Source organism: Ixodes scapularis, unplaced genomic scaffold (genome assembly GCF_016920785.2).
Source record: "Ixodes scapularis isolate PalLabHiFi unplaced genomic scaffold, ASM1692078v2 PGA_scaffold3__209_contigs__length_174095766, whole genome shotgun sequence".
NCBI lineage: Eukaryota > Metazoa > Arthropoda > Arachnida > Ixodida > Ixodidae > Ixodes > Ixodes scapularis.
The window spans coordinates 73,248,423-73,264,813 of record NW_024609868.1 but is presented as its reverse complement, the minus strand read 5'-3'; the positions used below and the strand labels follow the sequence as shown (position 1 = coordinate 73,264,813).

Here is a 16,391-nt window from a genome sequence, read left to right as displayed (position 1 = left end):
GGAAGTTTGCATTCCGAAATAATCTAATGTTAGGAGACTTTGGGTAAAAATTAAGGTTGCAACCATGCATCCGGTCAGATCTTAAATCTCACCTATAGACATTCGACTGCTTGAATACAGCAACAGTACAACTCTGGTAGAGTACAGACAATAGTGGAGAGGTGTCATGCAAATAACCTTAAAACCAACCCAGTGGCCTAAAGGAAGCTGCTCCGGACTCGCAAAGGAGCACTTGATGCACAACGGCTTGTGAATTAAAAGAACAAGCCAGAACCAGGTTTTCATTTCATCCACAAGCTCTTTAATTTGTGTCGTCTCATTTATACAAAGTTCCACATTGAAGGGAAGAGGAGAGCAAAAAATGAGCATTACAAAAACTTCCTCGCAGGAGGGGGGAAAAAAAGCTGTGGGCATGTACAATACCACACAAACAACATCAAAAAACTGTATAGGTCTAAAATTTGTTCACAAGCAGGGGGGAGAAAACGCCATTAAAAACCCCTAATCTGCAAAAACACGATGCCGTACGAGATCTAAGACATATAAAGAGACGCCGACGGGATCAGCATGTAAAACGGTCATTCCAAAACTCCTTGTCTTGAGCAATTCCGTAGCGTCTAGACCTCTCAAGTACAAAATGGAAGAAATGAAAATCTTTACAGCAGAAGAAAAGAGAACTGAAGACATATATTAAAAAAAGGGGGAAGGGGAGAGCATGACAGATGAGAACATGGAGCAAATTTACAACTTTGATATAATATAATATGCATGCCTTCGCAACGAGTATGTAGCAGTGGGTCATGAGTATAGTACGATGTCTTCAGTTCCTTCTCTACTCCACCTCGCAAGAGGCAACTCCCCCGTCCTTCCCAGGTCTGCCAACACCAGTGCGGACTTGCTGAACCAGTAATGCCCTAGTAGACTCTCAAACCCTGGGAAAGCACCCCCCTGCGTCCCAACCCCTCCCCACAAAAGGACACTATGCGCCTGCCCGCGAGTGGTCTCCGCTGGGACGGCGCCAAGTATACAATGAGAAAAACGAAACCGACGTGTTCGGTCCGTGCAGCAGCGATAGTAGTTTCCCTCCTTCAAAGAGCGAGACGAGAGATGACTAAGGCTTCCCCGCAAGGGTCGGCTCATTCCTTGACCTCCGCGACGGCCTTTGCCACGACCTCTTCGACCTTCTTCACCTCCTCCTTGATGACCTCTTCCTTCTTTACCTCGTCCCCTTTTGCTTCGACTTTCTTGGCGTCAGTCTCTGTAGCATCAGCCGCCAGCTCTTCCGCCTTTTTGGCGGCGGGCTCTTCCTCTGGGGCCTTCTTGGGCAGGTGGGTGTTCAGCTCCAGGGTCTTGCAGATCTCGTCCCAGTCCGGCCAGTAGCGCTCCTTCATGCGCTCCACGAAGGCCAGCAAGTTAGCGCAGTCGGATTCCATGTACTCCAGCAGGCCTCCGAAGGGCACGTACACGAACTGGCAGAGGTGGGCGAAGGCCACACAGTCCAGCTGAAATGGAAGAGGGGCACTCTGGTGAGCCAGACCGGTCTGGCGCTCTTCGTACGAAGCACCACTGCCCCTGGGTGCACCAAGTAGCGATACCATATGAACACTAACATGAAGTCCTTCATAACCTTCAAATATGCTCACTTTAAGAGGGTCACTTGGGCCCTAGCACTTTAAATCACACTTTGGACCAAAGTTTTGAGAAAAATCTGACTGTGCCGCAGCGAGAATGTGGCACCTTGGCTCACCATCAAACCTACCACTCGAAATTCCCAAGCGTACAGTCAAGCCCCATTGCACCAAGGGTGGACCAAATCATGTTGTGAAGTATGAGGTAAAACAACAGTGTGGTTCAAGACTAGGACACTTACAAGATGAGGCTCTGTTCCAAAGAAGAAAGACTTTCCACCCAGGAACTGGGAGAGGTTCTTGAGGTCATCTTTGCCGAATTCAATGATCTCCTCCGTTGTGTGGCGACCCAAGCCATGACCTATGGTCTGTTGCACGTTCTGCAAAGGGAGCAAAAACCAAGAAAAGGCACCCATTTTAATAAAAACATTTAATGCAACCTAAACAAAACAGCTTGGAACACTAGAATATCAAAATATTTGGCAGGCCTAGACAGTGTGCATCACATCTCGTACACACACGGAAAGAAACTTGCATTTCGGAGACTATACAGAAATTGGCTGCTACATCAAAGTTATGTTAAACTAGAAGCAATGAGCATACCATTGGACGGAGGCAGCATAGCATGCCAGAGGCAAAATCTTACAGTGAACTCAAATGTGCCTAGTCATTACAGTAAGAACGAGAAAATCTGTTGCTAGTAGCCAGGGTCACTACAAGCTGCTCTCAGTGGTAGGTGGTTGAAGCATCCACACCCAAATCCACTCAACTGGAGCGAAACTGGTAATCAGCTGCTTGTGAACTGAAGCAGACCGAACAATAACGAAAGCACCCTACTTAATGGGAACGGTGCTATGGCACCAGAAACTTGGTCCAATTTTTGCATTGAGGACTCACGCACGCAATCTGAAACCTTCCTACAAAAGAAACAAAGTGGCAACACAGAAGAGTCTTGTCACAATACAAAGGGGAACACACAGAAAGTAAAGACAAGAAAGGTGCGGACGGACATACCCTAGTAAGAGCTGGCACTTGCCCAGCGTTTGTCCCACCTATACCTTCTACACGCAGTTCCCAGTTGAAAGGGAACAAAATGGGACATGAGTAGCTGTGCAATGCTACAAGACATTGACAACTCTAAGGGTCAGCTGCAGAACCGGCAAACACTAGCAAATGTAGAGACGCCCTCCTCCCATTGGTCAAGCAACTCGAAACCAGGACAAGGAACAGGCAAAGGAAGGTGCTGCAAGCAGGAACCAATAATATATTGATCTTCATTTGGCTCTGGGGAGCTGTGGCACCGTCGAAAGGCAGCAGCCCATACCAAGGGGGCTTGAGGTGCCACACCTAGGAAGGGCGATTATGGGGCGACATAGACAAGATGCACAATGTTGAAGTGGAGCTTGCGGTCACTAATGCAGCAGCCAAATTTAAATCTGTACATCTTGCTGGTTCCTTCTACACTTTTAAAAGTTTAGTTTCCCCACCCAAACTCTGGCTAACGTGCAATATGCTGAACATTGTGGTGGAAACTCCTCCAGGCAAAAATAGTCAATATATTAATGAAATGTAAACACCACTCTGATTTGATCCAGGCAGTATAACTGTACCAGCATTGTTGCTCAAGTCCTACACACGGCAAAGCCTGTGCAACACAAATGCAATGGCGAAACATGGTGCAGCAATCGTCCAAAGTCCAAGCTACTTATACAAGAGATGACCACTCACACTCTTGAAGGCGAGCTTAAAGAAGAACTGCAGCACGCCCTTGGGCAGCTTGGAGTTGAGCATGCGCTTGACATCCATTTGGGCAGCCTTGAGAAACTGGCCCGGGTGGCGGTAGCGCCAGCAGCGGGCTACCCAGCCCGTGTGGTTGTTGAGCATTGAGGAGAAGGCATGTGCGATGTTGCGCTCCTCCTGGCTCAGCCCGGTGTCCAGGTCCTTGCCAAAAGTCTGGCTCAGCTGTCTGATGATGATGTCGCTGTCTGCTATCTCCTCCCCGTTCAGCTCTACAAATGGGAGCTGCCCCTTCTTGGATTTGAACTTCAGCTTGTGGTCGACATTCTGCAAGGAGCCATAACAATTATAAGTTTATTGCCACCCTCAGTTGATGGCGGCGGCCGAGGAAACAAGTTGCGTACAGATGTCTACAAGGCTCATAGGCAGCTACACAAGAGCAAGGCAGAAAAAACTGAAAGGAACAATATTCATAAGCAGGACAGGACACTACAAATCGTGAAAATTGAAGCGGGCTTAAAGCGGCGTCCGCTTCAATTTTCACGATTTGCCGGAGTCGTTCGGCGATGCTTAGTTTATTTTTGCGGTAAAAAAGAGCGCAAATTTTATTTTGTGACATCCTATAGACAGGGGCTGGAAAAGGGCACTACAGTCAGCACAAGACCCCTACCTTACACAAGAAAAGGGATGCAAGTTTCTCGCTGACTGTACCATCCCCAAGTCCATTCGTTGCCATCTGCAGCAATGGTGTAAAGCGGAGACCTAAATACCTTTTCACCCATGTTCGGCAATGCCGTGTTATTTAAAAAGATTTACTTGGGATGTTATACCGATAATTGGGGGTGTGCAGCGCGTGTGCCTAGGTTCCCAGCAGTCTCCTCGGAGCTTGGGTAAAGGCCAAAAAATATAATGGGCAAGCCAAGAGGCATATAGGCCCCTTCCGAAAGTGTGCCCTCTGAAGGTATAGAATCCCTGCACAATGGCAGACAAAAGACACTGCCAATGTTGGGACCTTGAAAACTACCGACACTTTGTTCCTAGGTTATGCAGTTTTAGAATCTCATTTGTGGTGTTATATGTTCCGCCATTCTGGAGAGTATCGGACTTTTTAACAATGAGCACGCGACTTTAGAAAGAGGTCCACAAAAAAAAAAAAAGATGTAAAAAGTTGACCATTCAGTTACAGCTGCTGAAGCAAGGGTCACTGTCCACAGATAAGAATGTACCAGGAAGAGACGTTTAGCTCGCGTGCACACCTTAATCATTATTTACTTTCCCCTCTTATCATTAAACAGAGCCCTGAAGAGTAGAGCCACACGCTTGTGCAACTAATGACGCGATTGAAAAGAAGAAACCAATTGGTATACATGATCGCTTTTTTTTTTACTACCTTAAACATTTGCAACAAATGCAGACTATTGGTCTAAAAAAAAAAAAACACACCAACCTTAAAAAAAAAAAAAAAAAAAACAAGTTCCGTACAGCCTGGTTGATAGCAGACACACGGAAACGAAACAAAGACCCTACACGTGCGCCAGCGAAACAAACCCAGCGGTGAAAAGAAAAAAAAAATACCCAAAACTCCCTGGGAATTGAAACGCAAGAATGCTGTCCGCGAGTAGCCGAAGGCGGGGCAACGCTTCCAGCCACAGCCCAGCGCAGCAGGCGCGGCTCTGCGCCCGAAAAAACGTCGCACCAGCCAGACCGTAGTAAATCGCGTCCTTCAGAAATTGAAAGCAGGCGCTCCGCGGCCAGCGAACGGAAGTCCCCTATCAACGCGCCAAGAGACAAATTAAGCGCGATGCCGGCGGCCTGAGTCACGCATCGGCCATGACTCCGCCGCTCTGACAGTTCTTAGGCCTAAAAGCGCGTCACTGCCAAACCGGCCCTGACGACACAACCCGCCGGCTGCGGTGGGCAAATTTGAACGGCAACGCGCGCCGGTACGAAAGGAAACAACTCACCTCATACTTCACTTGGTTCATGCGCAGCCAAGTTTCCACTTTGAGGCAGAAGGGCGAGATTCCGGGCAGCGTCGGGCAGCGGGTGAACTGGTACAGATAGACCACATCCTTCTCGTAATCCGTCTTGTGGACCGTGGGCTTGTTGTTCGCCGACGCCGTGGTGGTGGTGGTGGTTGTAGCGGTCGCTGCGGCGTCCGACGTCGGGCTTGCCGCGGCCGCCGGTGTGGTCGGAGTCTCAGCGGGCTTGTCCGTCTTGGTGGCGGGCGCCGTCGCGTTTTCGGTCTCGCTCGGGCTCGTCATGGCTGAAAGAATTTCGATGGGAGGACGACGAACCGGACCGCAAAATGGCGCACAGCAGCGGACCGAGGGAGCGTCGCACAGACTGACAGCGGCGCGATGATTGGCCGAGACGCGGGGTGGGGGCGCTTTATACGCGACCCGGCAGGTGACGTCACGCGGAGGGCGACGCGATAAGTTCGATAAAGGGAAGTGACGTTGCGATTGTCGCTCCTCGTTTCGCTTTCGATTTCGGCTGTTGCGGACACCTGTGAACGCGGTGGGATGTTCTGGTTGGGAATGACCCGTCATGAGTGTGAACGGGGCAATTTGTTGGCACTCTGGCGCATAAAAGAAGTTGCTTTGTCATCAAAGTGACGTGACAAAAAAAAAAAAAAAAAGGAATCTCAGGAACTGTGGTAACAAAGATTAAAAATGGCATCTGCATTAGAGATTGGTTGTTTATTATTTTGTCACAACATACAATTTACAACAACAAAAAAACGTCTTTTTTTTACAACTAAATTTTAGAATAATTACTTTGCGTAGCGGATAAACTGTGCCAAATATGCACAAAAACTTTTTTTTTTCTTTTTAGGATGAAACGTGCGGTCATTCACAAACCGAAAGATCCCCAAAGCCGTTATAATCATGGGAATTTAAATTTCATTTCTGATCCAAAAAAGTAGTAATAGAAGCGGAAGTATCGCTTCCACCGATCTGAGATCCGGGACGAGAGACGAGAAATGGAATTGACAGCAATCAATGTTGGTTCTCGGTCAGAAAAATTGCCCGCACAAACAAACAAAAAGCTGCTACACTGTGAGCCTTGGTGCAGAGGCTCTGCTTGGTGTTGAGACAAAACGGACAAAAATAATTACCGGGCTCTAAATGAACCCACGCAGTTCGACTTGCGCTGAAGCACACAAAAATTTAAGAAAAGCTGTCGGAAGAAACGGAATCCCTCTGACCGCAGGGCGAAGCAGCATACGAGCAGTCTGCATCATAATCCCCTGATCAAGAGCATCCGGATATTTAAGGGCATGACGTGCAAAGCATTCGCGAGTATGATTATTGTTGTTGTTTATAAGCACGAGCGTTGCCTGTGCAACGAGATGTGCTGTGAAATACGCTCATAATAACGACTTGGCGTCTGTAGAAACATAATAGCTTCATTTTCTTCAATTCCCTACATCAGCGGTTCTCAAGTGGGGTTCCGTGGACCCTTTGGGGTCCGCATTTTAGGGGCCGCGAAGCACTGCCTCATTAGTCAAGCCCGACAATAAAGGTTGTCTTTTTTTTTTTCAGATTGAGAAGAAACGTTCCGATTTGCAAGGTCGGTTTTCTCGTGTGTATGTCAATGAGGGAAGTCTACTTCACCGACCCTCTAGTTATATCCATTTATTAAAGTGTTATCTTAATTAACTTACACCTTCCCTTCCCCTCACCACGAGCAGGGTCCTCCATCATCTCCGCCGATCTACAAGGGCTCCGTGAAGCATCAATGGTTGAGAACCACTGCCCTACATCACGAAGAAAAGGTTGCGAAACAGAAGCGTCGGAACTATTCGGTTTGGGGTGGAGGAGAGGAGGGGGAGGGAGGGATTCCCCCCCCTCTCCCTTGTTCCAACGCTGCTGGAACGAAACATATTAATCTGTGAATAGGTTCCCATAGTCAAAGGAATAAAAAGAAGACTTTTACTGACCTTGTTCAAATTTAATCCGGGCCTGTAATGGCTGATTTGCCATAAGTTTTATGGAGTATGCCTAGTTCTTTCCTACAGTGTCGCTCTCTGTAATGTATAGCAATAGCAAGAACAATTAACGTGACAGGCGCGTACACTCCCATGTCATGACGATGCTAAGCTAACCTAAGTTTGCAGTCATTTCAAGTAAGCTAGTTCGATAATTAGGCCGAATTCTCATTAAATCTGTTACTTCACGTGTTTTAGCTTCTGTGCAAAACTCCCCTTTTTAAAAACACAAAACTATAAAAAAAAAAAAAAACTCACTTGGAAGTTCTGAAGTGCTGAAAATTTTATACGCGATTCCATCTTTTAGTTTCTGTCTTTTTCCAGCAAAGCAGCTAACCCTGTCGCTATGTTTCTTCGCGCCGAAGTACCAGTTACAACAAACGAAATAGACAACCTGAATTAACCTTTTTTGGAGCTTCGTAAGCTAATATATTGCACTACTGCGCTGCATCCTTTCCAAACGCAAATGTTCTTTGAATGCTTTTCTTTTTCTTTTTTTTTTTTTTTTTTAAGTAAACGGCGAGAGCGGGGTTGAATTACCCTCCATAAATGAGCGCAATGAAGTCCGTCGCCAAAAAATCTTCCGGTGTAGCAGTACGTGATAGCCCGGCGCCACATCTTTCCCCGACGGGCCCAAAAGCACTTGTTTTCCCCCGTGATGTAGTATGATAAGAGTTTTGACCCTTGAACCTATACGAAGTCAACGACTCGTGGAAATATTTCGCGGTTTGTCTGACGATCCCGTCTCGCGGAAGGAGGCGGAATTCGGTTAGAAGGACGTCAATCATAAACCCAGTCCTCAACGAAACGCGCGAAGGGAACGAAGGTGGATAACACATGATAGCAAGGTGACACCCGCATGCCCCAAGACGAGAGACAAGGTGTTGCTTTGGCATCCTCCTGCGATAATCATGGAATGATCTCGCGCGGCATTTGGATAAGGCAGTTGTACATCCGTGAGTGATATGAAGGTGAACAGCCCTCTTCTTGTTTTTGACGCTCCTGTTCCAGCTCTGTTCCAGAAAAGGGCTAGAACGTAAAGTTTAGACCCCCAAGCCACGTACCATTTGAGACGTCGAGAGTTAATAGGGAATTGTAGTAGACCGTTCCCGCAGCCCGCTAAGCACCCGGATAGCGCTCCGTAATCCGCCACAAGACCTTGAACTATGCAGACAAAGCTGGCGGCGCGCATGCGTAGCTGCGGCGTTTTCTTCGGGGATACCGTAGTGGAGGAGAAAAACGAACTACTACAAGTCCCTAATATAGCTTTAGGGAGCCGTAAAACAGGCAAGAAACCAGGTAAGGTGTTCACCTTCATATTGCCGGCGGGTGTGGGTGTATCTCAAAACGTCCCATTCGCATTTGAACCTTGCACATTTTGGCGCATTCTCATTTGGTCCTTCTCGCTTGAACCTTCTCATAAGATCCGAATCGTGTTTTTCGCAACTTCTTCTCGAGGACGGGCTCAAATGTTAACCACCCGGCGGGGGTATGTACAAGTTTTAGGTTAAATCCAGACGCAGCCGAGGAGGCAATGAGACCGATCGAGCAGCACCAAAAGCACGAGGCCACCCTTCCGTTTTATGATTGGTTCAGCGATGATCGAACAGGTACAGAAACATGAAGAACACCATGATGGTGCGCTTTTGACGCTGACGCACGGACTAAAAACGCAATGTCACGACGTTCTTCGCGCTTTGTTGGAACAGTTAGTGGTAACACATGCAGAAAAACCCCGTGACCTGGCGCTTATGTCGCAGCTTGGTTTAGCTCCGCCATAAGGTTTATTTGGCGTATAGCGATACTGTCATTGTTGTTCTTGTTGCCGTGTGAAGAAATTACTATTAACGATCTGTCAAGCGCCCAGTGGCCCCGCATCTTGTAGCGTCACACCATAGAAACATCGGGAAATAACCGCGAAGCGTCGGGCGGCTACAACCTAGTGAAGTACTATATCAGTCCTTTATTCATTTATTTGTGCGTGCGTGTGTGTGTCGGTGGCAGGAACGTAGCCAGAGCCATGCCCCCCCCCCCCCCCCCCCCCCCCGAAATCTTCCATTTTGCTGGGGCCTTCTCTCCCCCTCCCCCCTCACACAGCATTTTGTCATGGGCGGACCCCCCTCCCCCCCCCCCCCCCCCCCCCGAACCAAAATCTTCGCTACGTGCCCATAACTTCGTCTCATCCTACGATGGACTAAAAGCCAAAGCGATGGGCCGCAGGTCCAATGACGCTCCATGCTAAACTATGACATGCCTAGCATTGATTAGGGGTGGACGAATAATGCTCAAAACCCCAAAACGCTGTATCATTTCCATAGCTTCGACACACTGCAAACAGCCTGTAAGTCGTGGCTTTCTTTTTTTGACCACTGTCCGCCCATGTCCATCAGTGATTCGAGACGCGGGCACAAGTAGGTGCATCAAAGCGCAATGCCACGCAATTTCTAAGTGGCTCGTGATTGGATCTGGCGGTCCGTAGCTTTTGCCTTTAGCCCATCGTAGGGTGAGAAGTAGGGGAATTTGAGAACTGTGCATTATAATCGTTTTATCAAGGCGATAGCCTTATATGTCCCATTACGCGAAAAGGTGGCGTCGCCATTGTGCCCGAAAGATGGCCATAAAAATTGCCTCCTCTATACTCACAAAGCCTGGCAGTTCGACGACGGAGCCGTAAAGTGCCCGGTCGCCAAGGAGGTTAGGAGTACTAGGAGGCAGCACGTTGCAATATTGGTGAAGCCTAGTGGCCTGCTGCGCGCTGCTTGTAGGAATGCGCTGCGTGTAGGAAAGCTTTCGCATTCCTGCACGAAAAAAGTCTTCGGCCTCTTCGGCGTGTTTTTCTATTAAATTCTAACAGGCCTCTTGTTTTAAAAAAGTGGTATCTATAAACCTACAAAAGGAAACATTCATTTAGGCAACGTGCCCGTAACTTTTTTTTTTTTTTTTTTGTCACAGAGTTTTATGGCGAGCCAAAAATCAACTTCACAGCGGATTCGGTTCGTCTGACTCGAGTTCACTATCAAATAGGGGCAATGGGTGAAGAAAAAAAAATATAAATATTTCCACTCAAATTTTGTTAAAGCTTTTCCTTTTCCTTTTTTTTTTTTAACGCGATTTTTGGAAGACGATGTTTCGAGTTTTGCGTGGGACAAACAATAATGTCTCAAATAACGAAGGGTATAAATTTAGAACTAAGAATGTGTCTTTAATCAGGCGAGCCTGTGCCAGCAATTAAAAAAGGACAAGTACCGAGCATCCTACGTCGGCGATGGAAGGACGACTGGACGCGCGACAAGTTCCAGCTTATCATCTAAAACGTAAAAAAAAAGAGAGAGAAAAAGAAACTAGTTGGCGGGAAATGATTTCCGCGTCTCCACGAGGCACCCGGCTGCGTGCGCTGCAAAGTCTGCCACGAACCCTCTCTTTAAAATTATTTCTGGTATCGCACGCAGCGCCATAACCTGCTGCTTTATAAACTATTTGGGAAAAAAAGTTAAAAGGTGACTTTTACTATCGGGTTCCTTGACTCGTTTAACATGAGTAAAGAGATCCAATGGGGGTCAAGAGGTTCAATGAGTCAAGAGATCCACCGAGTCAAAGCATCCATGGTGAGTCGAGAGATCCACTGAGTCAAGAAATCCAACGGCCCAAGATGTTCAATATTGGATATTTTCTCTCGCTAGATCTAGTGACTCGTAGGGCCTCTTGACTCGTTGAACATGAGTCAAGAGATTCAATGAGTCAAGATGTCCATGGTGGGTATAGAGATACACCGAGTCAAGAGATCCAACATTTTGACTTGTTCAATATGAGTCAAGAGATTCAATGTGGGTCAAGACTCAAGAGGTCCAACGAGTCAGGTGATCTATATGGAGAGTCAAGAGATTCAACAACGAGTCAAAGGGTCTCAAATTGAATCTTTCGAATCGCTGGATATCTGCTTACTCGTATGACCTCTTGACTCGTTGGAGATGAGTCAAGAGATTCAATGAGTCAAGATGTCCATGGTGGGTATAGAGATACACCGAGTCAAGAGATCCAACATTTTGACTTGTTCAATATGAGTCAAGAGATTTAATGTGGGTCAAGACTCAAGAGGTCCAACGAGTCAGGTGATCTATATGGAGAGTCAAGAGATTCAACAACGAGTCAAAGGGTCTCAAATTGAATCTTTCGAATCGCTGGATATCTGCTTACTCGTATGACCTCTTGACTCGTTGGAGATGAGTCAAGAGATTCAATGTGGGTCAAGAGGTCGAAGAGTCAAGAGAGCCTACAACACCCAAGCTTCCATTAAACAAATTTTTTTAATCAAATATTTATATTTGTTTGGGCCCGGCACCATCTTTTCTTGGGAAGGAATTTTAGATTTTGGTGACAGCATATATTAGGTTAACAAAATAGATCAGGGCAACGTTTCGCCTGTGACGTAACCTTTTGAAGACCCCCTACCCCGCAAGCGTGACCCATAGACCCATAAATCCGCACCTGAGAGGTCCAATATTGGAACTTTTGACTCGCTGGATCTCCCGACTCGTAGGACTTCTTGAATCGTTGGACATGAGATAGGGTTCCGTGTTTACAGAGTTTATTTATTTATTTCAAATTCAAAGATGTTTTACGGCATTCATTTTCTCTAGCAAATTGAATACGTTACAATATAAATTTTTGGTGTCCGAAAAAAAAAAAAAAAAATGGGATTATCGGGGTTTATGTTTTAGATTATAGTGCTCGGACATGGAATTCCCCAACCTTCAAGGGTCCTTCACGTCGTCGGAATACCTGGAAAACGCCCTCGTACCGTAATAAAAGAAAGCAAAATAATCTGTCTGATTCCGAAGCAAATAGCAGTTTCGAAGGCGGTTCAGGGGAGGGAGAAAGGGGGGGGGGGGGGGGGGGGGGCTGTGTTTTGGGTGAACTTGAAATGAAAAAATTTCTTCGTCTTTCTCTTTCAATGGGGGCAGGTCGAATTCGGGGTTTATCGACTTTCCCCAATTTTGATAAAAGCAACTCGGGGTTTAATTTTCGGCCTTTATTGGTGATCTGCCGAAAACACGGAACACGAAGACACGAGTCAAGAGACTCAATGAGAGTCAAAGGTCCAACGAGTCGAGAGATCTACCGGGTCGAGCGGTCCATGTTAAGAAGAGATCCAACAACAAGTCAAAATATCTATTGTTTTTTGTTTGTTTTTTACATCGTTTGATTTTATTTTCGGGACCGCAAATGTGACGCTAGACGCATAAGGCGTCATATCCTTCACACGCGGCTTTTTATTAGCTCTCCCGAAAAAGAAAAATTCCTGGCTGCGACAATGGGAATTCCCGTCTCTGTTGGCGCTCGAAAGACCGCCGCGGATTGCCACAGCCCGGGAGACTCGTCGTCATATTCACCCGCGGTGACCTCATCCGATTTCCAGAGAGCGACTCGAGATAGAAGCGAACGGAAACTGGCAAAACGAGGAACTGGAGTAATGCGCCGCTTTCGGCCCAACATCCTGAGAAGAGCGACGAAGACCGGAGGTCCATATACGGCTCTCTCGTGCCATTCTGGCTGTACACGGCGTCACGACACGCGTGTTGTTCCGCGTTCGCCAAAAGTTAGCAACCATCAGAAACGCTCGCCGCTTCTTTTCCAGTTTCATCTCCAACCAATGAATAGTTCTCATCCAGACGACTGGTCTGCTGGAAAGTAGTAATTCCAGGAGGCAGCAAAGCGGCAAAATTTGATGCTCGTCACAATGCCAAAATAAAATGTAAAAAGAAAATATAGCGATGTCGTGTTTTCCAAGAGAACCCAACCGGCGACCGACAAAAATGTGAAACTGAATGTTGCAATTGTGGCAGGGCGAAAACGGCAGGGAAGAGTTCCAGTTGTACAGCTTCTCGCGCGCGGGCTTCCTACCGATAAAGCTTCGGCGTCTCTTCGAGCGTGCACGCGCAGCCAGTGCACGGCCGAAAGCATCGAGCCCGTGTTGGATGGAGGTCGCGGGCATCCGAGGTGCCTGCCGTTTATTCGTAAATGTCAGTCACGGAGATATGGAAGCTTCTCTTGGTTTTGGTCATCGTTTGGGGGTGTGTCCTTCCACGCCGTCATGTCGACCCCAGAAGCTTCCTACCTCCATGCTTTCAGCAGTGATAGTTCCACGACGAATCGCGTTGCCTCGCTGATAACCTTTCTCTTCTTCTGTAAAACAATTCTGTAAAACAATGGCGGGTTGAAATGCGCCTTTAACTGCTTTGACCATTGATTTCCGCCATTGCGCGAAAATATTCTCATGAGTGCTCTCTGCGTGGGTCGCGGGATCGGCGCCGGGGTAATTTAACTTTATGCGGACGAAAAAAAAAAATGTTTTGAAGTTATTGTATTGTCGGGTTTGAACATCAATTGAGTCACCCTCCCTATATTTATTGCGAGATGTGAAATACTGCCATCCCTACAAATAAAAGTGCGAAAATTCCTTTGACTGTCTTGCGCAAGATTGTGGTATCGCGTGAAGCCGTACGAAACCACGTGACCTCTGCATCGCGATGGAAGCACGAGACGGTCGAAACCGCCTGTTGCGTTCCGCGTTTGCGGCGGACAATCTCCAGCTCGAGTTGTTATCTGCCTCACGCAACACGAAACGTTCTTCTCGGGGATGAGTACGCGACCATCGACAGACGAAGTCTTATCGCCAGACATGCCAAACATAACTCTGAAAATCGTGCCTTTCGTCATGACATGTGTACACTAACGGATAAGGTGCAAGTATCCGAAGATAACCCCGCACATATATGCCCGCAGTCTCGTATAGCTAACGGTCATGTGGCTTGGCATTGTAGGGGGCTGTGAAAAATATTTTATAATATTATTATAGAATAAAATAAACGAGAGCAGGCATGCCCAAATGCCTTTCACACCCTCCCAACCCACTCCCGCTACACAGTATGCCAACACCACCTAGAATAATCAAGGCTTGCGAACGATTTCCTGTGACGTCATCACAGGCCATATACCGAGCGTCCTTCGACGCGCTAATTGGACACGAAACCCAGCCGAACGGTGACGCGGCACTCGTTTCCAATCTGTGTCTTCGCTCCATATTCCACTGTGATGACGTCAAAACTCTATGTGCACAGGCTTTGATTATTCCAGGTGGTTTTGCCATTTTGGAAATGCTCGCGGTAATTAATGCTAACTGCCACTCACTAACACCAATTCAAAAATAATTCTCCTCGCCCAACACAAAACGCGACTCCATTCTTTTATCGCGATGCGCTGATCGAACAACAACGCCCGACACGAATGCTTGTGCCCAATCGGATGCGCCGCGCTAGCGCTGTTATGTAAGAATGGAGATGTTTTCTTCTCAATTCAGGCACGGTTTTGGGCATGGCTTGCACCGACGTCACACCGCGTACTTTTGACCACCATGTGTGAGGGAGAAGGGGAAGCTGCTTTTGTAAGATGTTCGAGTGACGGGTTAATCTTCTATTACCTTCAGTCTGTGAAATATGGAAGACACAAAAAAGGATCCCGGTAAGAGGGGAGCTCGGTGGGAGCGCTCTTTGGAAGACGTCACGTGCAAGCCATGTGTGTGTGTGTGTATCAGGCACGTAGCCAGGTTTTTGTTTCGGGGGGGGGGGGGGGGGGGCGCCCATGACAAAATGATGTATGAGGGGGAGGGGGAGAGGAGGCCGCAGCAGAATGGAAGATTTCGAGGGTAAGAGGGGGGGGGGGGGGGGGGGCGGGCTCCCCCTTCCTCCCCCCGAAATCTTCCATTGTACGTGCCTGGTGTATATATATATTTATTATTTATTTATTTATTTATTTGAAAATACTGCAGGCCTTTCTCGGGCCCTGGCAGGTTACAGGCAACAATACACGATAGTACCATATACAGCGCTAAAAAGAAAAAAAAAAAAAACACAATACATAAATTTATAACGACGGAGAACATAGTACATTAAAAATTCCATCAAGCAATGACACAAAAATCAAGCCCTTACAGTTTTCATCTCATTCAGCAAAGGGTACTATATAGGGTATATATATAAATAATATAAAGTGACTAGACGTCCCGATTTAGGCGGGACAGGTTTCCGTCCGTGGTCCCGCCGTCCCGCAAGCACGATTGTGCCGCGTGCAGAATCCCTGCCGCAAAAGCCCCGCGTCATTAGCTCCAAGTTTAAAAAAACCCACGCGTCTCGGATTCCCCGAGCGCTAAAAGCCGCGTCCCTCACTGTTTCCGTTCCATCCTCTTCACGCTTCAAACATCATTTTTCCATGTCTGCATGCGACGTCATTCGCGGCCATGACAGTATTTTATGCGCTCGAGCGTCCGGTTCGCCGTGCTAGTTGCACATCGCAGAAGTTGTATAGTTGGAAGAAACCAGTTAGTAGAAATAACCGTCCGTACCAAACAATGGCGACACTTGCAGAAAAACTTATAATGACAAGTGGCCAATTGCGTCAATCTGCACTACCAGCAATGCACTCCGCTGTCATGGGGGGAGCTTAAACGCAGATTAATACCCCTGTTACACGGGCACACTTAACCGCGGTTAACTCAGCTTTAACTGCGGTTACGTGGCAGCACAGATGCCGCACTATACCCTCGGACAGCTATTTCAAAAGAAGTGAAGAGAGCGCGTGCACTGCTTTGATGGGTGCTCAAGATGCTCAAGCGCACGTTCGCCCATAGTTCTGACTGCATCGCCGCAGAATGTTGTCGGCAAGTATTGTGCGCTAATTGTGGTTTAGCGTAACTGCAGTTAAGTGTGCCCGTGTAACAGGGGTATTAGTCTGTATCTACCTAGATAAATACAAACACTTCGTTTCTTTTATTATTTTTTTTTTAACGACGGAAGAAAAATGGAATATGTGTTTTGTGCGGTGATAAGTATGGCGCCATGACCAGCAGGTTAACAGTTTTGACAGAACCCATTTCGTCGGATGTGTGAATCCACGCCTGCTTCAGAGTCGACGACAGCTTGGGTTCAATGCTTATTGTTAAAAGACGTCACTTCAAATGTTTTGCCATGGGACAATTA

The 16,391-nt window shown here is 47.3% G+C and overlaps 1 protein-coding gene across 1 annotated transcript; it reads right to left on the bottom strand.

The window, feature by feature from the left end:
* Positions 1 to 278: 278 nt before the first annotated feature.
* On the bottom strand, positions 279 to 5,902 carry LOC8031658 (failed axon connections). Its single transcript, XM_002406645.5, has 4 exons — positions 5,330 to 5,902; positions 3,357 to 3,692; positions 1,871 to 2,008; positions 279 to 1,502 (listed from the first exon to the last, which is right to left on the bottom strand). Exons 1-4 carry the CDS (start codon positions 5,627 to 5,629, stop codon positions 1,137 to 1,139), a joined length of 1,140 nt encoding a protein of 379 aa, XP_002406689.3. The 5' UTR covers positions 5,630 to 5,902; the 3' UTR covers positions 279 to 1,136.
* Positions 5,903 to 16,391: the final 10,489 nt, after the last annotated feature.